Source organism: Lithobates pipiens, unplaced genomic scaffold (genome assembly GCF_037356315.1).
Source record: "Lithobates pipiens isolate NorthernLeopardFrog02 unplaced genomic scaffold, aLitPip1_a1.2 Scaffold_27, whole genome shotgun sequence".
Classification (NCBI taxonomy): domain Eukaryota; kingdom Metazoa; phylum Chordata; class Amphibia; order Anura; family Ranidae; genus Lithobates; species Lithobates pipiens.
Window position 1 is genome coordinate 2,517,403 of NW_027507788.1, and position 27,979 is coordinate 2,545,381.

Here is a 27,979-nt window from a genome sequence, read left to right on the forward strand (position 1 = left end):
CCTAAGGCCGAGACCGCGGAGCGCTCCGCGGATCGCGGCATGTGCGCACGGATCGGTGACGATCCGTTGCACCCCTAGGTACGGCAGCACGGAGGGGGAGAAGAGGGGGACGGCGGCACGGAGGGGAGCGGTAGATGCTAAGCACTGCCCCCACTGTGACGCATCGACGCCCTGCACGCACGTCGACGTATTGTCTTAGTCGACGTAGTCGTCTACGTCGACGCGTCGTGGCAGCTCTATTAGAAAGCAAAGATCCACCGCTCCAGGTCAATCCACCGGTAGACTGCTTGCTCTCCAGGCAGGTGGGGGTTCCAGGTGCAGGCTGATTGCACAAACCAAATACATAAAAAAAAAAAAAAACGAACAAACTCTGGACAGCCGCAGCTTTTAGATGAAAAGTAAAAGTGCCTTTTATTCCTTCAAATGAAAAAAAAAAAACTCCACATCACACGAATCACCACAGCAAAGGGAGAAAATGTAGAACAAAATATCTGACGCGTTTCACGCTAAAACCAGCGCTTACTCATAGCTATGGTTTTAGCGTGAAACACGTGAGCAATTTTGTTCTACATTTTCTCCCTTTGCTGTGGTGATTCGTGTGATGTGGAGTTTTTTTAATTTGAAGGAATAAATATGCACTTTTTACTTTTCATCTAATCCGGAGTTTCGGCTGTCCAGAGTTTGTTCGTTTTTTTTTTTATGCAATCGGATCGTGTTGTCGGAAAATCCGATCGTGTGCGGGCTCCATCTGACTTTTTCCCCTCGGAATTTCCAACACAGCTGGATCTAAAAAATTTTCCCCACAACAAAATCCGATCGTTTAGATTCCGATCGTGTGTAGACAATTCCGCGCATGCTCAGAATAAATTACGAGACAAAAGATATTGGCTATTGGCCCGTTTATAGTTCTACGTCGCCGCGTTCAGAGCGATCGGATTTCCCTGCCAACTTTGTTGCGACCGCGTGTATGCTAGACAAGTTTGGGCCAAAATCTGTCGGGAAAAAAAATACGATGGATTTTGTCGTCGGAAAGTCCGACCCGTGTGTACAGGGCATTAGAGTCAAAAGCATTTTCCCGACAAGAAATTGAATAGATCTTCAATATGCGTACCTTGTGCTGTGAAAAATTAATTCCCCCCTCCTCCCCCCACCCCCCCCTTGCTAAATCATTAATAAACTATGATTAACAAAATTTTTTGGAAAGTGAGTTAAATTTCACTTGCCACACCCAGGCCTGATTACTGCCAGACCCGTTGAATCAAGAAACCACTTAAAGAGGAAGTAAAGCCTCTGAGAAAAAAAAAATAAAATACACCCTGCAAGACAAAGGCATAATAAGCTTGTATGCATAGCATACTAGCTCATTATGAATTACTTACCTGAGATTGAAGCACCCGCATCGGCCCTAGTTTGCCTCCTCCGACGCCGCCATCTATCCCGGAGTGACTCCCGGGTATCGCGGTTCCGGTTCTGTGACTGGCCGGAGCCGCAAAGGCGTCACTCCCGCACATGCGCGTTGGTGCCTCCACTAACAGCAGGATCGCCGTTCGAAACTGCATTCTCAGTGCGCCTGTGCCCGATGTCTATGGCGCATGCACCGTAGACATCGGTGCCGCTATTTCTGCAAATATCTCCTAGAACCTTCATGCCGCGTACTCACGACCAAACTTTACGACGGACTAGCCTCAATCTAGGCTTACCTGTAGGTTAAAGTGGTTGTAACGGGTTTACAACCACTTTAAATAGAAGCTGCGTGACAAAGCGAAGCGCGCTAAAAGATCTCAAAAAGAAACACATGGTGCCGCCATCTAAAGAAACACATGAGAAACAAAGTAATTGACACATAGAGTGCCTTGCGAAAGTATTCACCCCCTTGAACTTTTCACCCTTTTGCCACATTTCAGGCTTCAAACATAAAGATATAAAATTTTTATTTTTTGTGAAGAATCACCAACAAGTGGGACACAATTGTGAAGTGGAACGAAATCTATTGGATTTTTGAAACTTTTTTAACTAATAAAAAAATGAAAAGTGGGGCGTGTAAAATGATTGGGCCCCCTTGCGTTAATACTTTGTAGAGCCGCCTTTTGCTGCGATTACAGCTGCAAGTCGCTTGGGGTGTCTCTATCAGTTTTGCACATCGAGAGACTGAAATTCTTGCCCATTCTTCCTTGCAAAACAGCTGGAGCTCAGTGAGGTTGGATGGAGAGCGTTTGTGAACAGCAGTTTTCAGCTCTTTCCACAGATTCTCGATTGGATTCAGGTCTGGACTTTGACTTGGCCATTCTAACACCTGGATACGTTTATTTGTGAACCATTCCTTTGTAGATTTTGCTGTATGTTTGGGATCATTGTCTTGTTGGAAGCTAAATCTCCGTCCCAGTTTCAGGTCTTTTGCAGACTCCAACAGGTTTTCATCCAGAATGGTCCTGTATTTGGCTGCATCCATCTTCCCCTCAATTTTAACCATCTCCCCTGTCCCTGCTGAAGAAAAGCAGGCCCACACCATGATGCTGCCACCACCATGTGTGACAGTGGGGATGGTGTGTTGAGGGTGATGAGCTGTGTTGCTTTTACGCCAAACATATCGTTTTGCATTGTGGGCAAAAAGTTGGATTTTGGTTTCATCTGACCAGAGCACCTTCTTCCACATGTTTGGTGTGTCTCCCAGGTGGCTTGTGGCAAACTTTAGACAAGACTTTTTATGGATATCTTTGAGAAATGGCTTTCTTCTTGCCACTCTTCCATAAAGGGCAGATTTGTGCAGTGTACGACTGATTGTTGTCCTATGGACAGACTCTCCCACCTCAGCTGTAGTCCTCTGCAGTTCATCCAGAGTGATCATGGGCCTCTTGGCTGCATCTCTGATCAGTCTTCTCCTTGTCTGAGCTGAAAGTTTAGAGGGACGGCCAGGTCTTGGTAGATTTGCAGTGGTCTGATACTCCTTCCAATTCAAAATGATGGCTTGCACGGTGCTCCTTGGGATGTTTAAAGCTTGGGAAATCTTTTTGTATCCAAATCCGGCTTTAAACTTCTCCACAACAGTATTACGGACCTGCCTGGTGTGTTCCTTGGTCTTCATGATGCTCTCTGCGCTTTCAACAGAACCCTGAGACTATCACAGAGCAGGTGCATTTATACAGAGACTTGATTACACACAGGTGGATTCTATTTATCACCATCAGTCATTTAGGACAACATTGGATCATTCAGAGATCCTCGCTGAACTTCTGGAGTGAGTTTGCTGCACTGAAAGTAAAGGGGCCGAATCATTTTGCACGCACCACTTTTCAGTTTTTTATTTGCTAAAAAAGTTTAAAATATCCAATAGATTTTGTTCCACTTCACAATTGTGTCCCACTTGTTGGTGATTCTTCACAAAAAATAAAAATGTTATATCTTTATGTTTGAAGCCTGAAATGTGACAAAAGGTTGAAAAGTTCAAGGGGGGTGAATACTTTCACAAGGCACTGTATCAGTCTGGAAAGGTTTACAAAGCCATTGCTAAGGCTTTGGGACTCCAGCGAGCCGCGGCGGGCGCCATTGTCCACAAATGGAGATAACTCAGAACAGCGGTGAACCTTCCCAGGAGTGGCCGGCCGACCAAAATGACTCGAAGAATACAACGACGACTCACCCAGGAGGTCATAAAAGAACCCAGAACAACATCCACTGAACCACAGGCCTCACTTACCTCAGGTAAGGTCAGTGTTCATGGTTCAACAATAAGAAAGAGACCGCCCAAACATGGCGTCCATGGGAGAGTTCCAAGGCCAAAGCCACTGACCAAAAAGAAACACAAAGGCTCGGCTCACATTTGCCAAACCATCTAGATTGCTCTGAGGAAGTTATCAGTTATTGGCTGACGAAACATGTCAGTGTAAGTGTGTATTGGGAGGGGCACAGATTTGTATTTGGAGAGGGGGGAAATGTGAGTCTGGTAGGGGGAAGGGTATGGATTAAGATTTGTGTTGGATGGGGTTGATTTGGACTTGGTGGTTTGTGTGGGTGGTACAGATTTGTATTGGGGGGATATTGGTCTGGTAGGGGGAAAGGAATGGATGAAGATTTGTGTTGGATGGGGGTGATTTGGAATTGGTGCTGTGTGTGTGTGTGTGGGGGGGGGCACAGATTTGTATTGGAGAGGGGGGATATTGGTCTAGTGGGGGGGGGGGGGGGGGATAGATGAAGATTTGTGTTGGATGGGGGTGATTTGGACTTGGTGGTTTGTGTGGGGGGCACAGATTCGTATTGGGGGGGGTGGGGGTCTGGAAGGGGGAAAGGAATGGTTTTGGATGTGTTGGATGGGGGTGATTTGGAATTGGTGCTGTGTGTGTGTGTGTGTGGGGGGGGGGGGGGGCACAGATTTGTATTGGAGAGGGGGGATATTGGTCTGGTGGGGGGGAGGGGATAGATGAAGATTTGTGTTGGATGGGGGTGATTTGGAATTGGTGCTGTGTGTGTGTGGGGGGGGGGGGGGGCACAGATTTGTATTGGAGAGGGGGGATATTGGTCTGGTGGGGGGGAGGGGATAGATGAAGATTTGTGTTGGATGGGGGTGATTTGGAATTGGTGCTGTGTGTGTGTGTGTGTGTGGGGGGGGGGGGGCACAGATTTGTATTAGGAGAGGGGGGATATTGGTCTGGTAGGGGGAAGGGGATAGATGAAGATTTGTGTTGGTTGGGGGTGATTTGGACTTGGTGGTGTGTATGGTGGGGGGAGGGCACAGATTTGTATTGGGAGGAAGGATTTGGGCCTGAAGGGGGTGCAGTGGTGCCAGGATTTGTGTAGGGAGGAGGGATTTGGGCCTGGGGGAGAAGTGGAACCGTGGGGGGGGGGGGGTTTGTGGGGTTTTTTTTGTGACAGGCCCAACTGGGACCGGGAGGAGACTATGGGATAGCCTTCAATCCAACTGATTATGGCCCATGGAGGAGACCAGGGATTTTTTTCTGCTTCTCCCGGTCATATCATGGAAAAGAGACGGACCCGGAAACCCTTTGACCCCTTTAGTTAATCTGTTTGAAGTTGGCATTGTGATGTTTTTACTGGTTGTACCTCTTCTCTATGGTAAAATCCCTGAAAGGGGAATGTCCTCCTGGGGGGTATAAAGTATGTGTCTGAGTTTTAATAAAGAGTCATTCCTTGGGTTCTACCTCAACACCTTGTCTGCGTACGATGCTTGGGGTAAAGGGTAGGTATTAGCCATCGGTCTGCTGGAAAGGTTTGGAGGGCAGGAGGCAATGTTTGACGGAGGCACCCAGGCGGTCCGTCACAGTGGGGTTGATGTGGGCAAGTTTCTGTGTGGCTTTGGGCAAAGATTTGTGTTGGAAGGAGGGAGATGTGGGTCTGGGCTTGGCACTCACAGATACTCTTCTAGCGTCACCCCGCTGGCCTGCTCGGTCCCTGGCCTGGCACTCAATAATGCTCTGCAAGCGTCACCTCCGCTGGTCGGGTCTCTGGCTTGACACCTGCTGAGGTTTCCCGATACTTCACCGTCCCCGGTTGGTGAGAATTCTGCTCCGGTATTTGCTTCAGTTACTCACTGTGGTCCCCGGCAATAAGGTGGTCGGCCCCTTTGTGGCGACAGCTTCCCCTCTTCTTCTGACCACGACAGGTTCTCCTGTCGGCAGAACCGTCACTTCTGGTTGGACTGCAAGCCGCAATCCCAACCCTGCACTGCTCTCTTGCTTCTGGATAGGCCCTCAGACAGATGTCCCGGGATAGGCCTCAGATCTCTGGCCTAATAGCCCCGGGGCAATACAACACACGTCCACCCAGACCGCCGTCCAGGTGGCACTGAACCCGATCACCTGACCTCACCTAAATAAATAGGCTCTCCCTGCAGGCCAAGGGAGCCAAGAAAACCCCTGCCCATTGGCTGACCCCTGCCCATGCCCATTGGCTGAGACACCCCATCCATTCCTAATCTGTCCTTGCAATACCCTGGTGTTATCTAATGCCACCAGATACCCGGCCACCTAGTGACAGAAGAGAGAAGTGCGGCAATTCCAGAATTAGGGTGAAATCATTTGACCTCCTAACAATTGGCCAAGACAACTGTCACTTGGCAGATACATTTAAGAACAACCCTGCCTAAACATCGGGGTGCTACACACATCTGTAGGAATGGGAGTGTTTCCAGGTCACATGTCATTTTGCCTGCAGGAGGGGGAGACTCTGATCTGAAATATCCTCTAAATCTGCACACTTCTATTTTTGTCCCCAGGAAGAATGCCTCAAGTGTCACCTAACCGGATCCATGTGTAGGCGGATCTTTCGTACTATGCAGAGCAAGAACCCCACCGGCAAGGCCAACCCCCCTTCCCCGGAGATCACTGAGGAGCAGTTCACGATGTTCATTGTCCATGTTCTGAGAGGGACGGAGGAGGAGAAAGGTCTCCTCGTCACTTCCATGATATTTCCCAACAGAGAGACAGTGAGGGGAGAAGAGGTGCAGGAGGTAAGCCTCCACGTTGTGTCATGCGTACAGCCACATTGGGACACCCACTCATGATAACAGGGCCGCTGTGACCCCCATAACACTCCTCCAGCCAACCACACAGACAGCAGTGCATCATAGGGCCATTTGAGGAAGATGGGAAGAGACTTCCTTCAATGGGCACTACAAAGGTCTTCCACCGCACCCCGAATCCACCATAATGCCGGAGCCCTCACAATGAGGATTTGGGTTTGGTTCAGGCGGGGATGTTTTAAATCGGTGCCCCTGCGGGGCCATGTGTACTGGCTCAGGGATGTGCAGGTGTTACCCGATATCCCATGCCGCAGTCCCATAGCTGTCTGTTGCCCAGACACAGCCGCTGCCCCCAATGTGACATCTGTACGTGTGCATGGGGTGCATTTGGGGCCGTGCACTTGCATGGATGTCACATTGGGAACAGCGCTCTGTCCCATTAGACAGTTATGGGACTGCCGGTGTTGTGTTGAATACTGTCCCCCATCAGATAGTGTCCGGCCTGTAGTGCGCTTGCGCAGTACGGAGGACAAGGAGACGCCAAAGGTCTCCGAAGATGAACAGTGCCTGCGCACTGAGTCCAGGTTCAAGCCCCACAATCCAAGTGGACATAGAGTTAGAAGAAAAAATTGCAGAGCGAAGAGAGGCCGAGCCTGAAGCGTGGTGAGCGAAGCGTGGCGAGTGAAGCGTGGTGAGCGAAGCGTGGTGAGTGAAGCGAGCCTACGAGGGGCCCTGTTACTAAGTGCTACCGTATGTCTACTTGCATGGTGGGGCTTCAACCTGGACTCAGGGAAGAAGGTACTAGCAAGTGCGCAGGCGCCGTCCATCTTCGGAGACTTTCGGAGTCTCCTTCTCCTCCGTACTGAGCAAGCGCTGCGCCTGCACAGTACAGGGCGGACACTATCCGATGGGGGGACAGTTTTTGGCAGAACACCGGCATGGAGATGCAAGCAACACCTGTGTATCCCTGTGGCGGTAAATATGCCAGCACAAAAAAAAATCAATTGGCCCTGCCGGAAATCCAGCAGTGCTTAGACCTGAGCAGTGTGGATCTCTGACAGTCAGTCACAATGGCCGGTCCTTTTGATTCACCATAATAACGCAGGACTATGCCGCCTAGTTTTCCTGTAATCTGGAGGAATGACGGTGTCTCTTTCCTTAGTTTCTGGAGGATCTGATATGCGGAGTGATATATGTACTGCTGAAAAACAACACCATCAGAGGCTGGAGAATGGGGAATACCCGCAACTGCAAATTGGAGTCGGTTTACCTGGCCGAACAGCTGCTGTCACAGTTGCGTTCGGCAAGTATGTGATATTTTCTCCTCTGATATTTCCCTTCTTTGTTTTACCAAGTTAGGCTGGATTCACACCTATGGCATTTTTAGTGCTTTTTGCATTTTGCAGATTTGCTGTACAGAACGTGTTTCATAGGAAACCCTGATAAATGGACTGTAGTGCAAATCTGCAAAATGCAAAAAGCACTAAAACTGCCATAGGTGTGAATCCAGCCTAAGAGACAATTCCGTCTCACCTTCTGTGTTTCAGGTGGCAGTACCCTTGAAGAGGAGGAGGAGCGCCTTAACTACTACTACCCCCAGGACTCCATCATGGACTGGCTGTGCAGGACTCCGCTGGTGTCTGTACTTCTGCGGATCACAGTGACAGTGGGGCTGTCCGTCCTTAAAAACAGCACAGAGCAGCAGCAGGACGTCAGGAGCCTCTTCCCAACTTGCAAGATGGGGAATTGGGCAGACTGCCGCAGCCTGCTGGATTTCCCTTCCATCATTTTCCTCAATTTCCATCTTCCTGCCGAAATGCAGCACCGCTGGTGCCTCCTCTTCTCTACCCAGGTCTATGGAATGAGCTTCATCCAGCTCTGCACACACCTTGTTGACAAGGGACCGACCCTGCTGGTCCTCAGAGATACCAATGGGTTCATCTTTGGAGGGTTCGCCTCGCCAAACTGGGAGGTGAAGCCACATTTTCAAGGTGAGGCAGGGCAGGGGACCAATGCCATAACAGAGCTACAGTGGTGAACCAGTGGCATAAGAGAGGACAGATAGCCAGTACCACAACAGATCTGGGATAGAGAACCAATGCCATAAAGAGAGCCATGACAGGGGAACAGTGCCTTAACAAAGTTACTATGGGGGAAACAGTGCCTTAACAGGGATATGGAAGGGGAAACATGCCATAACAGCGCCAATATAGGGGACCAGTACCATAACAGATCCAGGATATGGAACCAGCACCACAAGAGAGCCAAAGCAGGAGAACAGTGCCATAATAGAACTACTATGGGGAACCAATGCCTTAATAGAAATACGGAAGAGGAACCATGCCATAACAGAGCCACAATAGGGGACCAGTGACCTAACAGAGCAAAGATACAGGATCTGTGCCTAAACAGAGCTACAACAGAAACAGCGCCATAAGAGAGCAAGGGTATGGGTACAATGCTATAAGAGAGCAAGGGTATGGGTACAGTGCTGTAAGAGAGCAAGGGTATGGGTACAGTGCTATAAGAGAGCGAGGGCATGGGTACAGTGCTATAAGAGAGCGATGGCATGGGCCCAGATCTATAAGAGAGCGAGGGCATGGGTCCAGTGCTATAAAAGAGCAAGGGCATGGATCCAGTGCTATAAGAGATGAAGGACATGGACCCAGTTCTATAAGACAGCAAGGGCATGGGTCCAGTGCTATAAGAGAGCAAGGGTATGGGTACAATTCTATAAGAGAGCGAGTGCAGGGGTCCAGTGCTATAAAAGAGCAAGGGAATGGATCCAGTGCTATAAGAGATGAAGGACATGGACCCAGTTCTATAAGACAGCAAGGGCATGGGTCCAGTGCTATAAGAGAGCGAGGGCATGGGTCCAGTGCTATAAGAGAGAAATAGTATGGGCCCAGTTCTATAAGAGAGCAAGGGCATGGGCCCAGTGCTATAAAAGAGCAAGGGCATGGGCCCAGTGCTATAAAAGAGCAAGGGCATGGGCCCAGTGCTATAAAAGAGCAAGGGCATGGGTCCAGTGCTATAAAAGAGCAAGGGCATGGATCCAGTGCTATAAGAGATGAAGGACATGGACCCAGTTCTATAAGACAGCAAGGGCATGGGTCCAGTGCTATAAGAGAGCGAGGGCATGGGTCCAGTGCTATAAGAGAGAAATAGTATGGGCCCAGTTCTATAAGAGAGCAAGGGCATGGGCCCAGTGCTATAAAAGAGCAAGGGAATGGATCCAGTGCTATAAGAGAGCGAGGGCATGGGTCCAGTGCTATAAGAGAGCGAGGGCATGGGTCCAGTGCTATAAGAGATGAAGGACATGGACCCAGTTCTATAAGACAGCAATGGCATGGGTCCAGTGCTATAAGACAGCGAGGGCATGGGTGCAGTGCTATAAGACAGCGAGGGCATGGGTCCAGTGCTATAGACAGCGAGGGCATGGGTGCAGTGCTATAAGACAGCGAGGGCATGGGTCCAGTGCTATAACATAACAAAGATACTTGAGCAGCACCCTGATGGAGCAGCAATAGAGAATACTCCTCCATACGCCATCTATAAATGACAGCAGTGGTTAATATTATCGATGTATCCATTATTTCCAGCAGTGTTTCTCTGTATTAATCATGTCGTCTTCATACTGGTGCCGATTGTGTGATTGGCCCTGTAAGGAGACCCACCCTCGGCCTGCTGGTGTCGGCCCATCAGGGTTAACAATAGAAATTGGGAGAGGTGTTATTTCCGGTCAGCTGTCCCCCCCCCCCCCACACACACACGGCACTGGCTAGCCTTGGGATGTTGGCAACCAATATTGGATCAGGCAACTATCATTTTATTTTTCCTGGGCATCCTAAGCCACACCCCTGTGCCAGCTCTGAGCCCCTCCGCTTGATGACATTATTGAACCTCTGTTATGTGACTCTTGAATGTTTTTATTCTTCTCCTTCAGGAGACAACAAATGCTTCCTGTTCACCATCTTCCCAAAGTTTGGCATCTACACCAGCACTGGTCGTAATGAGCAATATATGTACCTGAATGATGGAATACAGGAAGACCCGAAGGGACTGGTGAGTGTCTCCCCCTTCCCTGCGTTACCCCAATCCTGCGTGCAATCTGTAGAATAACATGTCTATGAATGATGTCCCGGGCAGAGGGAACGTAATTCTACCGTCGCTGTTTGACGGGTAGCACCTGACACTATGGGGTCCCCACTAATGATCAGGAACCAATCAGAGAGTTTCTCCTAATCATGTGATCAATACGTCAGCTTAAATGTCAACACGATCGGACTTTCCGGCAGACTTGGTCTGGCGGACCGGAATCCGTCGGACAATTCGATCGTGTGTGGGGCTCCAGCTGACTTTTTTTTCCCCCAAAAGTCAGACGGACCTAGAAATAAAACGTTTCAAATCTGTCCGATTGACTAAAAATCGGGAAAACCGTGTGCTGGTGTGTGTCTGTGTGCTGGTCCGACGGGACCAAATACGACGCAAAGGAAGCTATTGGCTACTGGCTATTGGCAGATCCTAAAAATAGCCGTTGAGGAATCAATGAGTGATGATTATACAATATGGATGGCTGATCGTAGCTTTACAACAAGGAGTTCCGCTGCATTGTGCCGCTGGATGCCGGTCTGAGCTGTCAGAGGATACCAACTGACCCCAGTGAATCCTCAGAACATACCCTGCTGTTGTACCCTCTTTTTTTGGGGGGGGGGTTATGAGACTCTTTTTGTCTCTCTTTTTCACCATTACTTATTTTTTTGAACATCTTTGATCGGGCATGGATATAAAAAGTTTCTAAAATAAATACACTAAGCCCTTGTACACACGGTCGGAGATTCCGACGGAATGTGTCCTATCGGAAAGTTTTGTCGGATATTCCGACTGTGTGTGGTCTCGATCGGACTGTTTCCGTCTGAATATCCGACGGACCAACTTTTCCAACTTGCTGGTAAAATTTTTCCAACAAAATTCTCCGATCGGACATACTCCGATCATGTGTAGCCTACTCCGACGGACAAGGTGCCACGCATGCTCAGATCAAATTCCTACACCAAAGCTATTAGCTACTAGCCTGAACGTAGTCCTGTCCTAACGAAATAACGTCATCACATTATGTACAATCGGATTTTCCGACAACTTAGTCCGACCGTGTGTATGCAACATCACTTCCGGACCTCTTCCAGAATTAATCCGTCGGAAATTACTCCAACGGATTTGGTTGTCGGAATCTCTGACCGTGTGTACCAGGGCTTAGAGCTTTTTGGAGCCGAGAACTAATCTGGCAGACTTACCTTTTCGGTGTTTTTAATTAAAATATTACAGAATGCTAGTTCAGCAACTCATTATGCACACAATAGAAATTTCTCTTGCTTATACTCACCCCCAAGGAAGGAGATACGCACACTCTGAAACGCGTTGGGTGCAAGAGTATTTCACACTATTGTATGTACATTGACTAAATGCTACAGATGCATTCCGGATGTTACATGTTATATGATTAATATGTTTTTATGTATATACCTAATAAACTATATTTGCACTAAGATACTATTCTACTTTCTATGTAGCTAAAAAATCCACCACTAGGGGGTTTTTTTTCTTGCTTTTAGCTAAAATTGACTTTAGTGGTATTTTTACAGAAATTTTGCATTTCCTGAACTGATGCTGATATCAGATAATGTAAAAAAAATTAGAACTACCGCCATATTATTCTCTAGAGCAGCCTTTTTCAACCAGGGTGCACTGGCACCGCGGGGGTGCCTTCTGGGCTCTTCAGGGGTGCCTTGGCAAAACCTAAAAAGCCTAAAAATTGTTCCCCACTTTCCAAATAATTTTTGGGGGAAATGTGCATGGTCATAGATAAAGAAACTCCCTTCTCCAGGAGAGGCGCCACATTCAGGGCAAGGCAATGCCTATCAAGAGGCAACATGATTTTCTTGTGTTGCAGTATGCCAGCCTTTTTTCAACTAGGGTTCCACAGCACCCCGGGGTGCCACCTGGGTTCTTTAGAGGTGCCTAAAACTGCCCCAAAATGGTCAACAAACTAGTGGGTGGATCAAGTCTGCCGTTTACACAAAGTCACAGGTTTTAGCACCATGTGGGCCAGCTGCTGGTGTTCTGCCGAGTAGGTCATCCCCCCCTGGTGGATAAGGGCCCCCCCCCTACACTGCGCAGGCGCAGCGCTTGCACAGTACTAAGCACAACGAAGTCTCCAAAAATAGCCGAAGCTGAACACAGTGAGTCAGCTGTACACGGCGCCTGTAACAGGGCCCCTCACGGGCTCGCTTCACTCGCCACGCTTCGGGCACAGCCTCGCTGCGCTCGACATATTTTTATTATAAAACTCTATGTCCACTTGGATGGTGGGGCTCCAACCTGGACATAGGTTAGAATGTAGTGCGCAGGCGCCCTGTACAGCTGACTGTGTTCAGCTTCGGCTATTTTTGGAGACTCCGTTGTGGTTCGTACTGCGCAAGCGCCGCGCCTTCGCAGTACGGTCCTTATCCGCCAGGGGAACTTTCTCGGCAAGACACCGCCATCCTAAGCCCTTGTACACACGGTCGGACATTCCGACTGAAAATGTCCGATCGGACCGTGTTGTCGGAATAATCTGATCGTGTGCGGGCTCCATCGGACTGTTTCCGTGGGAATATACGACCGCCAAAGTTTTAGAGCTGGGCTGTAAAATTTTACGACAACATGATCCGATCGGACATACTCCGATCATGTGTAGAGAATTCCGATCGGACAAAGTGCCACGCATGCTCAGATCAAATTCCTAGACCAAAGCTATTGGCTACTAGCCTGAACGTAGTCCCATCGTAACGAAGTAACGTCATCACGTTCTGAACGATCGGATTTTCCAACAACTTTGTCCGACCGTGTGTATGCAACACTAGTTTCGGACAAAATCCGTCGGACAAAATCCGTTGGACAAAATCCAACGGATTTGGTTGTCGGAATGTCCGACCCGTGTGTACAAGGGCTAACAAGTGATGACACCATAGGTTGATAATGAGGATGTTAGGCGTCGGACAGCGTCCTTGTTTTCCCCCCTTTCCTGCAGCTCTCTGCCAGCACTGGGGTCACAGTAGCAGAGTGAGGGGGAGAAAGTGAGGGAGAAGAGAACGTTTGGAATAGTAGTCAGTACCAAGGTGCAACGGTGGAGGAATAAATAACCTGACACGTTGGGGGTCCTATGGGTGTGGATACTGCTGCAACATGTAAACACTATTAGTTTAGCGTTTTATATTTTACAATGGCGTTTGATGTAATCTGTTATTATGTCCTTCATATCATTATGTCTGGTTTCTGGCAGGGCATGGGAGGAGATCTGGGCTGCTTTGGCTTGTGGATTGACCAGGACTTTAGGAACGGACACAGCAAGGCCAAGAAACTGTGCACCACCTATAACAGCCCCCGGCTGTCCGCTAGGGAGGATTTCACTATAGACTCCATGGAGGTCTGGCAGGTTGGAAAGATCCCGGAGCAGCTACAGGTAGGAAGGAGAAATCCTCAGAAATTCAGCTCTGTGCTGGTGCTGCATCCATTATGAGCACTCCATGCGATGTGTCTCCCCCCTTCTCAATCACTGTGCACCCCCCCCCCCCCCATCACTGCCCTTCATATTAGCCCCCTGACCATCTTTCCCTGCCATCCAGGTTGTGATATGTCTGTCGCTCAGAACCTCTAATCCCCCTCCCCCAATGATTTGTGCATTCTCCTTATTATTTCCCCTTTGGTAGCTTATAGATGAGTCTGTTTTTTTTTTTTATTCAACCAGCAGGTTGAATGACAAAAATATCACTCAATTTCCCCGCTGAGTTGTTGTATTCTGATATTCTGACAGTGGAGAGACTTATTTTCAATCTGTTAAATCTGCAGCTTTCGTTAAAATAATCCTTGATGATCCTGCCACAGAGTTTCTTGTCAGGGCCCTTCCTTTTGTAGGCTGACAACACTGTTGATGTCTCCCAGCTGCTCTTCTGCATTTGTCACCCTGTCACATGCTTCCCTGCGTGGAGCCTACAAGTGGCCGTGCCAACACACGGTACTCAGACATGGTCTGACGACGTCACCCTCACAGACCTGGTCCGAAGCAACGATGTGCAGCTGATGCTGGGGCCTCTAGACAGGAAAGCACTGGAAGAGGCTCCAAGATGTCAGCAACATGGAGACGGAGACAAGGGTGAAAACAAGGATTTCATGAACAAAAATTACAACTTTATTTATAATACACAGTGACCCGAGAAAACAAATGTCATCTGACTATGTTTTTTATCTTCTTTAAGTACAAACCATTCACTTGTAACTGGAGTGCCCCCTAATTTGTTTAGTGTTTTTCTCCAGCCTGTTTACCTACATCCATGGGAAGCCTATGTCCATGGGGTGCCTAACTACATCCATAGGGCGCCTCACTACATCCATGGGAAGCCTGTGTCCATGGGGTGCTTAACTACATCCATAGGGCACCTCACTACATCCATGGGAAGCCTATGTCCATGGGGTGCTTAACTACATCCATAGGGCGCCTCACTACATCCATGGGAAGCCTGTGTCCATGGGGTGCTCAACTATATCCATAGGGCACCTCACTACATCCATGGGAAGCCTATGTCCATGGGGTGCTCAACTATATCCATAGGGCACCTCACTACATCCATGGAAAGCCTATGTCCATGGGGTGCTCAACTACATCCAGAGGGCGCCTCACTACATCCATGGGAAGCCTATGTCCATGGGGTGCTCAACTACATCCAGAGGGCGCCTCACTACATCCATGGGAAGCCTATGTCCATGGGGTGCTCAACTACATCCATAGGGCGCCTCACTACATCCATGAGAAGCCTATGTCTATGGGGTGCTCAACTACATCTATAGGTCGCCTCACTACATCCATGGGAAGCCTATGTCTATGGGGTGCTCAACTACATCTATAGGTCGCCTCACTACATCCATGGGAAGCCTATGTCCATGGGGTGCTCCACTACATCCATAGGGTGCCTCACTACATCCATGGGAAGCCTATGTCCATGGGGTGCTCAACTACATCCATAGGGCGGCTAACTACATCCATGGGAAGCCTATGTCCATGGGGTGCTCAACTACATCCATAGGGCGCCTCACTACATCCATGGGAAGCCTATGTTCATGGGGTGCTTAACTACATCCATAGGGCGCCTCATTACATCCATGGGAAGCCTATGTTCATGGGGTGCTCAACTACATCCATAGGGCGCCTCACTACATCCATGGGAAGCCTATGTCCATGGGGTGCTCAACTACATCCATAGGGCGCCTCACTACATCCATGGGAAGCTTATGTCCATGGGGTGCTCAACTACATCCATAGGGCGCCTCACTGCATCCATGGGAAGCCTATGTCCATGGGGTGCTCAACTACATCCAGAGGGCGCCTCACTACATCCATGGGAAGCCTATGTCCATGGGGTACTTAACTACATCCAGAGGGCGCTTCACTGCATCCATGGGAAGCCTGTGTCCATGGGGTACTTAACTACATCCAGAGGGCGCTTCACTGCATCCATGGGAAGCCTATGTCCATGGGGTGCTTAACTATATCCATAGGGCGCCTCACTACATCCATGGGAAGCCTATGTCCATGAGGTGCTTAACTATATCCATAGGGCGCCTCACTACATCCATGGGAAGCCTATGTCCATGGGGTGCCTAACTACATCCATAGAGCGCCTCACTACATCCATGGGAAGCCTATGTCTATGGGGTGCTTAACTACATCCAGAGGGCGCCTCACTACATCCATGGGAAGCCTATGTCCATGGGGTGCTTAATTACATCCAGAGGGCGCTTCACTGCATCCATGGGAAGCCTATGTCCATGGGGTACTTAACTACATCCAGAGGGCGCCTCACTACATCCATGGGAAGCCTATGTCCATGGGGTGCTTAATTACATCCACAGGGCACCTCACTACATCCATGGGAAGCCTATGTCCATGGGGTACTTAACTACATCCAGAGGGCGCTTCACTGCATCCATGGGAAGCCTATGTCCATGGGGTGCCTAACTACATCCATAGGGCGCCTCACTACATCCATGGGAAGCCTATGTCCATGGGGTGCCTAACTACATCCATAGAGCGCCTCACTACATCCATGGGAAGCCTATGTCTATGGGGTGCTTAACTACATCCAGAGGGCGCCTCACTACATCCATGGGAAGCCTATGTCCATGGGGTGCTTAATTACATCCAGAGGGCGCTTCACTGCATCCATGGGAAGCCTGTGTCCATGGGGTACTTAACTACATCCAGAGGGCGCCTCACTACATCCATGGGAAGCCTATGTCCATGGGGTGCTTAATTACATCCACAGGGCACCTCACTACATCCATGGGAAGCCTATGTCCATGGGGTACTTAACTACATCCAGAGGGCGCCTCACTACATCCATGGGAAGCCTATGTCCATGGGGTGCTTAATTACATCCACAGGGCACCTCACTACATCCATGGGAAGCCTATGTCCATGGGGTACTTAACTACATCCAGAGGGCGCTTCACTGCATCCATGGGAAGCCTATGTCCATGGGGTGCCTAACTACATCCATAGGGCGCCTCACTACATCCATGGGAAGCCTAACTACATCCATAGAGCGCCTCACTACATCCATGGGAAGCCTATGTCTATGGGGTGCTTAACTACATCCAGAGGGCGCCTCACTACATCCATGGGAAGCCTATGTCCATGGGGTGCTTAATTACATCCAGAGGGCGCTTCACTGCATCCATGGGAAGCCTGTGTCCATGGGGTACTTAACTACATCCAGAGGGCGCCTCACTACATCCATGGGAAGCCTATGTCCATGGGGTGCTTAATTACATCCACAGGGCACCTCACTACATCCATGGGAAGCCTATGTCCATGGGGTGCTTAACTACATCCAGAGGGCGCCTCACTACATCCATGGGAAGCCTATGTCCATGGGGTGCTTAAAATGGGTTGTAAAGGTTTTTTTTTTTTTTTTTTTAAATGACAAACGTGGTATACTTGCCGCCTCTGTGCAAGGGTTTTGCACAGAGCGGCCCCCAATTCTCCGCTTCTAGGGTCCCCCTGCGGCCCTCCTGGCCCCTCCTCTTCTCGAGTGCCCCCACAAAGAGCCGCTTTCCATTGGGGCACTCGAGCATGCGCGTTCCCGAGTCATGCTGCTGCATCTATTGACACAGACAGTCAGCAGGACACTCGGCCCTGGCTCCCCTGTCACTGGATTTACAGAAGCCCATCTCTGGCTATCACAGCGATCAATCACTGTGAGCTCGTCCTTGTGTTTACTCTCTCTTCTGAATGAAGAGAAAGATTCATTGTATACATGCAGGAGAGGAAAATATAAACAAACCAGTGTGTAAAAAAATAAATATATATGTATTTTTTTTATATATATATATATATATATATATATATATATATATATATATATATATATATATATATATATATATATATATATATAAAATAAATTTAAAATATAGAATAAAAAATATAAAGATAGAACAAAATCAAGGTTTGCCAGGGTTAGTGTTGGGGTCAAAGGTCAGCATATTTTGGGTAGAATTAAAAATAAAAGTAAAATTAGTATCAGTATCATAAAAATGCAAAATGCGCACTATTGTTTCTGGGTTGTACTCCGGGTACAAACGACACCTACCATACACATATGTGGTATCACTGCGATCATCAGGAGCAGGAGAATATTTTTTGGGTTGGTCCTTGGTTATAAAGTATGATAATAGCAAGAAATTTACAGCCAAATTAAAAAAAAAAAAAATTTTATTTTTTTTGTGTGCTGACCCTGTAGTGAGAACTTTATATGACTTCATATAATCAAATTAATTTATGTTTTCAGGTCAAAAAGGAGTGTCCTGGACCCAGACCTGAAGCACAGGAGGTGAAAGTACAGATGGAGGACTGAGCGATAAAGGAGAAGACGACAAGTCGCCCTGTAATAAGTCGCCATACTGTATTACATAGAGAATGGTTACTTAGGCTCCTCCCCCTTTTTGAGCCTAATGTCCTTATAAACCAATTACTGTTCCTGTTTCCTTGTATTTCGGGAAATGTTGAAGGTTTATTTATAGGTAGCAGGTTTGGTGGCTCGCTGCCTGGATGCACGTTTGCTGACAGGATCATACAGCATGTATGTGGGCTCACCTATGTACCTGCTATGTATTCCGGCAGCCACCTGCCTACATTGTTGGTTTAAAGTCTTGTTGCTGTTGGTTATATATCAGGGAGAGGGGGGGGGGGAGGTTCAGGAAAGGCAGTTGCCCCAGTAGAAGTACTCTAATGTGGACAAAAGGGGTGCAGTCTGTCACAGCCGGCACAGAACAGACAATTGCAGGAGGCAACCAGTGGCCTAGCAGCTACCGCAGGTATGGCGGGTTTTGACTCCAGACCCGCCCCCTGCCTGCACAGCACCATGTACTGTCTCCTCAGAAAAGCATAGTCTTTGCAGTGTGAGGTGGGGGGGGGCATGTGGGCTGTAACTTCATGGGAAGCCATTGCTAGATACACACAGCATTGCTGAGCTTCTGTGAACAGCCTCTGATTTTCTACCCAGCCAGCCTGACAACATATTTTTTGATTCACTCCCCCCCACCCTTACGATGTCTGTGTGACATCACCAGCTCCGCTCCCCTAAGCCTCCGTTCATTTGCTCTTATTGCCCTGAATGATCCATTCCGAATAGGCCAGACTAGAGGGACGCATCATTCAGGGCAAACGATTCCATCATCTTCCTACTGACTCAGACAACGCTCAGGTTTGGAAGGATGTCCTCCCACTTCCTGTTTTATAGTTATGTGACAGGAAGTAAAGGGAAGGCTCACCAATGGGACGCAGATGGGGGTTATAACCCTCCCTTACTCTGTCTTTTAGTTCTACTTTAATAAAGTTAGTTATACTTTAATAAATATAATGATAGTGAAGGGCGCATAATAATTTTATATATATATATACACACACACACCTTACAAAGTGAAAAATTCGTATACAGTATTAGACAATAATTAGCCCTTGTACACACGGTCGGAGAATCCGTCGGAATGTGTCCTATCGGACCGTGTTGTCGGAAAATCCGACTGTGTGTGGTATGCATCGGACTGATTCCGTCCGAATATCCGTTGGACCCAATTTTCCAACATGTTGGAAATATTTCCTGACCAACTGGTTCGATCGGACATACTCCGATCATGTGTAGAGAATTTTGATCGGACCAAGTGCCACGCATGCTCAGATCAAATTCCTACATCAAAGCTATTGGCTACTAGCCTGAATGTAGTCCCATTGTAACGAAATAACGTCATCACGTTCTGAATGATCGGATTTTTCGACAACTTAGTCCGACCCGTGTGTATGCAACAGTTTCAGACAAAATCCGACGGACAAAATCCGACGGATTTGGTTGTGGAAATCTCCGACCGTGTGTACAGGGGCTTAGAAGTGCACAATATATTTAAAATAACATAATACTGCAGTCAAAAATCCAACACTGCGCTCCTAAAGTGCAATGTGCTTCAAATTCTCAAATACAATGGTGCTTCACCTGAAGTGATGAAGAAATGCACTCACCAGATGACTTCGGCCACAAAGTGGCCCTTAGGCATGTAGTATAGGAAACTCCTTGTTTAAAACCATATACCTCTCCAGGGACCTCATCCGTATAAAAGAGAACCAAATCCCAATGCAGTATGCAAAGATATATAAACGTAGTTGTCGTCAAGCTAAGGCTTTCACTATTGCACATATCCAACTCTCGTCACAAAATTCTGTAAGCCCCTGTACACACGGGTCGGAGATTCCGACAACCAAATCCGTCGGATCTTGTCCGAAACTATTGCATACACACGGTCGGACAAAGTTGTCGGAAAATCCGATCTTTCAGAACGTGATGACGTAATTTCTTTACGACGGGACTACATTCAGGCTAGTAGCCAATAGCTTTGATGTAGGAATTTGATCTGAGCATGCGTGGCACTTTGTCCGATCGGAATTCTCTACACATGATCGGAGTATGTCCGATCGGAGCATTTTGTCGGAAAATATTTCCAGCAAGTTGGAAAATTTGGTCCGACGGATATTCCGACGGAAACAGTCTGATGCAGACCACACACAGTCGGAATATCCGACAACACGGTCCAATAGGAAACATTCCGACTGAATCTCCGACCGTGTGTACAAGGGCTATGAATGTGAGTTTAGGGAGAAGCACGGTGCGGCATGCACCATGTGAGTTTAGGGAGAAGCACGGTGCGGCATGCACCATGTGAGTTTAGGGAGAAGCACGGTGCGGCATGCACCATGTGAGTTTAGGGAGAAGCACGGTGCGGCATGCACCATGTGAGTTTAGGGAGAAGCACGGTGCGGCATGCACCATGTGAGTTTAGGGAGAAGCACGGTGCGGCATGCACCATGTGAGTTTGGGGAGAAGCACGGTACGGCATGCACCCTGTGAGTTTGGGGAGAAGCATGGTGCGGCATGCACCATGTGAGTTTAGGGAGAAGCACGGTACGGCATGCACCATGTGAGTTTGGGGAGAAGCATGGTGCGGCATGCACCATGTGAGTTTAGGGAGAAGCACGGTGCGGCATGCACCATGTGAGTTTGGGGAGAAGCACGGTACGGCATGCACCATGTGAGTTTGGGGAGAAGCACGGTGCGGCATGTACCATGTGAGTTTGGGGATAACCACGGTGCGGCATGCACCATGTGAGTTTGGGGAGAAGCACAGTACGGCATGCACCATGTGAGTTTGGGGAGAAGCACGGTACGGCATGCACCATGTGAGTTTGGGGAGAAGCACGGTACGGCATGCACCATGTGAGTTTGGGGAGAAGCACGGTACGGCATGCACCATGTGAGTTTGGGGAGAAGCACGGTACGGCATGCACCATGTGAGTTTGGGGAGAAGCATGGTTCGGCATGCACCATGTGAGTTTAGGGAGATCACGGTACGGCATGCACCCTGTGACCGCTGTGATAACCAATACCAGAAAGCTCAAATGTAAACAGTAATAGCGGTGCATGCCACAGCCATTACCACCAACCATTTAAGCACTACCTGTGCTGGGGGGGATGTATTTTGGCATCTTCACCCTGGGTACTGGTGGACCTTATCCTGGCACTGCCGGAGAGGTTACCCGTGTGTGTGGATCTACCTCCTCCATACTTATACCTGAATGTGCTTCTTAGAATCCTATTACTTGAAGGGTGAGGAACGTCCCACGAGAAGTGCAAGCTGTCACAATGACAGTGATAAATCGCATACAATGTGTCCTTTACAGGTCGCATTACATGCACCGAGTTACATTTAGACGGTTCTGTTTTTTTTTGGGGGTATTCAGGTTCTGACAGACGTCGCAGATCCGCTGCTTGCAGCATTTACTGTATAACAATCCTTATCAATGTGATAAAGCCGCACATTGTCTGCTGGACCCCAACTGCTCACACTCTGTGGTTTGGATTGTATGAATTGTTTGTAAAATTAAAATAAAAAAAATATATACCTGTAAAACCCATAAGATACTTTGTACTGATTTCTAGATTAGATGAATATATTCTGTGCAGGGAGTTTATCTCACATGACAATTTCCACCATCCGTACCCCCCTACACCTCACCCGCTATATTTCCAGCCTCCATAGGATTGGCCAGAGTGATGCCATTGGACCAGACATTGAACGGCCACCCGTGCCGCCCCATGCCAACGCAGTACGCACGACCACTGCGAATCCCAACATGCAGATTGACGCCAGTCCCTGTACTTTCCCACATCAGCCTGCAGGGGGAGACACAATACACACCGATGGATACAAAGTACAGAAGATTATCATGAAAAAAAAGAGCTGCAAGATTCTGTGATAGATTGGGAAAGGAAGGGAAGGGAGGAGAGGGGGGAGAGAAGAAAAGGGAAGTAGTGTGGGGTGGGGGGAGGTGAGTATTCTGATTATATTCTGATGATATAATTATATTTTTACCATTATAAAACGCTGAACATAACCTCATGTACTACGGTCAGTGAACATTCACTTTGCTGAGTGAAAGTCTTTTCTCCTATGGTAGATCAACCCAATGACCACTAAGCTTCCCGATGTCTACAGACCAGTAACTGACCACTAAGCCTCCCGATGTGTACAGACCAGTAACTGACCACTAAGCCTCCCGATGTGTACAGACCAGTAACTGACCACTAAGCCTCCCGATGTGTACAGACCAGTAACTGACCACTAAGCCTCCCGATGTGTACAGACCAGTAACTGACCACTAAGCCTCCCGATGTGTACAGACCAGTAACTGACCACTAAGCCTCCCGATGTGTACAGACCAGTAACTGACCACTAAGCCTCCCGATGTGTACAGACCAGTAACTGACCACTAAGCCTCCCGATGTGTACAGACCAGTAACTGACCACTAAGCTTCCCGATGTGTACAGACCAGTAACTGACCACTAAGCTTCCCGATGTGTACAGACCAGTAACTGACCACTAAGCCTCCCGATGTCTACAGACCAGTAACTGACCACTAAGCCTCCCGATGTGTACAGACCAATAACTGACCACTAAACCACCCTATCTGTACAGACCAGTAACTGACCACTAAGCCTCCCTATGTGTACAGACCAGTAACTGACCACTAAGCCTCCCGATGTGTACAGACCAGTAACTGACCACTAAGCCTCCCGATGTGTACAGACCAGTAACTGACCACTAAGCCATCTAAACAATAAAACGTGCAACAAAGAAGCAACTTCCTGTGAAATGCGCACAGTAGACAACAACTATCAAAAATAAGTTGCGCTAGTGATCAAACAAATTCTGAGAGTATAATAACAATTCATAAAGTCCATCCAATGAAGTGACATCATCGTGGCATGTATTCTTCCCCCATCAGAGCAGAGTGTGGCCCGTTCTCCCCCATCAGGGCAGAGTGTGGCCCGTTCTCCCCCCATCAGAGCAGAGTGTGGCCCGTTCTCCCCCCATCAGAGCAGAGTGTGGCCCGTTCTCCCCCCATCAGAGCAGAGTGTGGCCCGTTCTCCCCCCATCAGAGCAGAGTGTGGCCCGTTCTCCCCCCATCAGAGCAGAGTGTGGCCCGTTCTCCCCCCATCAGAGCAGAGTGTGGCCCGTTCTCCCCCCATCAGAGCAGAGTGTGGCCCGTTCTCCCCCCATCAGAGCAGAGTGTGGCCCGTTCTCCCCCCATCAGAGCAGAGTGTGGCCCGTTCTCCCCCCATCAGAGCAGAGTGTGGCCCGTTCTCCCCCCATCAGAGCAGAGTGTGGCCCGTTCTCCCCCAGTTTGGAATGGACTGTGGTTAGTTCTCCCCCATTAGTATGGGGTGCGATTAGTCCCCCCCCCCCATTAGTATGGGGTACGGTTAGTTCTCCCCCATTAGTAGGGGGTGTGGTTGGTTCCCCCCATTAGTATGGGGTGCGATTAGTTCCTCCCCATTAGTAGGGGGTGCGGTTAATTCCCCCCCATTAGTATGGAGGGTGGTTAGTTCTCCACCATTAGTATGGCGGCGATTCGTTCCCCCCATTAGTAGGGGGTGCAGTCTGTTCTCCCCCATTAGAGCGGGGTGTGGTCTGTTCTCCCCCATTAGAGCGGGGTGTGGTCTGTTCTCCCCCATTAGAGCGGGGTGTGGTCTGTTCTCCCCCATTAGAGCGGGGTGTGGTCTGTTCTCCCCCATTAGAGCGGGGTGTGGTCTGCTCCCCCCATTATATCGGGATGCGGTTAGGTTCTCCCCCATTAGATTGGGGGTGCGGTCTGCTCCCCCCTGTTAGCAGTCGTTGGGGTTGGCAAGGCATGGAGGGTTAATGACAGGAATGTATGGCTGGCTCTGGTCCTATCAGAGGAAAGATCTGTTTACCCATCAGAAGGTAACCTAGCAGCCGGTCACCTGCCTGGGGACATCAGAAGCCTGTTGTCACCTCTCTGGGGACGGATCCGGAGGCACAGCGCAGCTTACAGGCGTCTCTGTTTGGGATACAAATATTTCTCATGTTTGGTATATTTTGTGCCTCTGGATCCAGGCAGGTGAGGAACTCTCCAATCCAAACATGGCAGGCGGGGGGCGCTCACACATCTGAGTGTTAAATCTCCACCCAGCTTCCTTCCCTTCATTCCTCATTGAACCCTCACCCCCCCCCCCCCACCCTTGTCATCTATAGAATGGGGATGTATGGATAGATGTGATCTGTGTGGTGTTGGATGAGGGGGGGTAATATAGCAGACATTGTCCCCTATAGAAGGGGGATGTATGGAGAGATGTGATCTGTGCGGTGTTGGGTGAGGGGGTGATATAGCGGACATTGCCCCCTATAGAAGGGGGGTGTATGGAGAGATGTGATCTGTGCGGTGTTGGATGATGGGGGTAATATAGCAGACATTGTCCCCTATAGAAGGGGGATGTATGGAGAGATGTGATCTGTGCGGTGTTGGGTGAGGGGGTGATATAGCGGACATTGCCCCCTATAGAAGGGGGGTGTATGGAGAGATGTGATCTGTGCGGTGTTGGATGATGGGGGTAATATAGCAGACATTGTCCCCTATAGAAGGGGGATGTATGGAGAGATGTGATCTGTGCGGTGTTGGGTGAGGGGGTGATATAGTGGACATTGTCCCCTATAGAAGGGGGCTGTATGGATAGATGTGATCTGTGCGGTGTTGGATGATGGGGGTGATATAGCGGACATTGCCCCCTATAGAAGGGGGATGTATGGATAGATGTGATCTGTGCAGTGTTGGGTGATGGGGGTGATGTAGCGGACATTGTCCCCTATAGAAGGGGGGATGTATGGGTAGATGTGATCTGTGCGGTGTTGGATGATGGGGGTGATATTGCGGACATTGCCCCCTATAGAAGGGGGATGTATGGATAGATGTGATCTGTGCGGTGTTGGGTGATGGGGGTGATGTAGCGGACATTGTCCCCTATAGAAGGGGGATGTATGGGTAGATGTGATCTGTGCAGTGTTGGATGATGGGGGTGATATAGCGGACATTGCCCCCTATAGAAGGGGGTGTATGGAGAGATGTGATCTGTGCGGTGTTGGGTGAGGGGGTGATATAGCGGACATTGCCCCCTATAGAAGGGGGATGTATGGGTAGATGTGATCTGTGCGGTGTTGGATGATGGGGGTGATATAGCGGACATTGCCCCCTATAGAAGGGGGGTGTATGGATAGATGTGATATGTGCGGTGTTGGATGATGGGGGTGATATAGCGGACATTGCCCCCTATAGAAGGGGGATGTATGGGTAGATGTGATCTGTGCGGTGTTGGATGATGGGGGTGATATAGCGGACATTGCCCCCTATAGAAGGGGGGTGTATGGAGAGATGTGATCTGTGTGGTGTTGGGTGAGGGGATGATATAGCGGACATTGCCCCCTATAGAAGAGGGGATGTATGGAGAGATGTGATCTGTGCGGTGTTGGATGAGGGGGGTGATATAGCGGACATTGCCCCCTATAGAAGGGGGGTGTATGGATAGATGTGATCTGTGCGGTGTTGGGTGATGGGGGTGATGTAGCGGACATTGTCCCCTATAGAAGGGGGATGTATGGGTAGATGTGATCTGTGCGGTGTTGGATGATGGGGGGTGATATAGCGGACATTTCCCCCTATAGAAGGGGGGTGTATGGATAGATGTGATATGTGCGGTGTTGGGTGATGGGGGTGATATAGCGGACATTGTCCCCTATAGAAGGGGGATGTATGGATAGATGTGATCTGTGCGGTGTTGGGTGATGGGGGTGATGTAGCGGACATTGTCCCCTATAGAAGGGGGATGTATGGGTAGATGTGATCTGTGCGGTGTTGGATGATGGGGGGTGATATAGCGGACATTTCCCCCTATAGAAGGGGGGTGTATGGATAGATGTGATATGTGCGGTGTTGGATGATTGGGGTGATATAGCGGACATTGCTCCCTATAGAAGGGGGGGTGTATGGGTAGATGTGATCTGTGCGGTGTTGGATGAGGGGGGTGATATAGCGGACATTGCCCCCTATAGAAGAGGGATGTATGGAGAGATGTGACAGTAGAGGAGGGGCCCCGGGCTCCGGGGAGAGGAGGGTGTTGCCCATTGTTGTCACTACAAACAGAAATGTTTCATTTGTAGATAGAGAGAAGGCGGCTGCCCGGGTCTGGCCTGGACCAGCTGCTGTCTATTGTCCTGGAGAGCCTCTGATTGGAGGACATTGTGAGATCATCGCCATAAAGAGCGAGCGAGAGAAGCACACCGCAGACAATGTGCCTGAAATACAACCTGCACCCTCTTCCCGGTGAGATATACTTCTTTATTATTATTATTATTATTATTATTATTATTATACAGGATTTATACAGAGCCAGCAGTTTGCGCAGCGCTTTACCACACGAGTGCAGACAGTATACTCACCATACAATACAGGAGGGACCGCCGAGAGATACAGGGTATATACTGTACATTGTGTGTGTATGGGGGAGGGGTATTGTGTGGTGTTTAGTAGAAGGGGTGGGGGGGGGGGGGTAATATGAGGACTGAGACAATCATTATATAACCAAGCTGGGTGAGCCTCATTATATTCATGTTGTATATAGTATATACTGTATACTTTTATTATGGGGGCCGGCAGGATATTATGTGTATATTATGGGGCATAATATCACTTTTTCTCCTATTATTATTATTTATAAAGCTACAAAAGGGCCAATCTCTTTGCAAATACAATCTCTGAATAGGATGGGGCTCCACCATGCAGGGGGGAGTGGGACCGGTGTGATATGATTGGCCACCGTGTGCCGGCTGGTAGGGAGCTGCACCGGTGTGGTATGATTGGGCACCGTGTGCCGGCTGGTAGGGAGCTGCACCGGTGTGGTATGATTGGGCACCGTGTGCCGGCTGGTAGGGAGCTGCACCGGTGTGGTATGATTGGGCACCGTGTGCCGGCTGGTAGGGAGCTGCACCGGTGTGGTATGATTGGGCACCGTGTGCCGGCTGGTAGGGAGCTGCACCGGTGTGGTATGATTGGGCACCGTGTGACGGCTGTTCCTTTGTATTATATGAACACAATGCAGTATTATTATTATTGTGAATGGAGATCTTCAGCCTGTTCTGTCTCTCCCGTATTTAATTTCAGCCGCTAGCGGGGCGCTATTAACCCCCTAAAAAAAAAGATTAAAAACTCCAGTTTTGGAACGCTTTTAAAGCACCTTTCCGGGAGGGCATTTTGGGAGCACTAAATACAGCCCCAAAGATGTTGCTTGCAGGACTTTTCATGACGTCCCGCAAGCGCACCGCCCGACTGTGAAAAGTCACACTGGAATGAATGGGAGGCGGTTTTCAGGCGCTTAGCAGAGGCTATTTCCAGCGCTAAAGTGCCTGAAAAGTGTGAAAGGGGTCTAAGTGAAAATATCCAAATTGGGCCCAAAGTGTCAATATTTTGTGTGGCCGGTATTATTTTCCAGCACTGCCTTCACCCTCTTGGGCAA

The 27,979-nt window shown here is 49.0% G+C and overlaps 1 protein-coding gene across 1 annotated transcript in view; it reads left to right on the forward strand.

Moving 5' to 3' along the window:
- LOC143933400 (MTOR-associated protein MEAK7-like) overlaps positions 1-27,979 on the forward strand; it is a gene marked incomplete at its 5' end in the record, with an annotated part of 35,085 nt that overhangs the window by 2,760 nt on the left and 4,346 nt on the right. Inside the window, 6 exon segments of the mRNA XM_077456280.1 lie at positions 6,227-6,460; positions 7,635-7,779; positions 8,020-8,463; positions 10,419-10,537; positions 13,794-13,973; positions 18,358-26,790. Coding sequence (XP_077312406.1) covers positions 6,227-6,460; positions 7,635-7,779; positions 8,020-8,463; positions 10,419-10,537; positions 13,794-13,973; positions 18,358-18,423 — 1,188 coding nt within the window.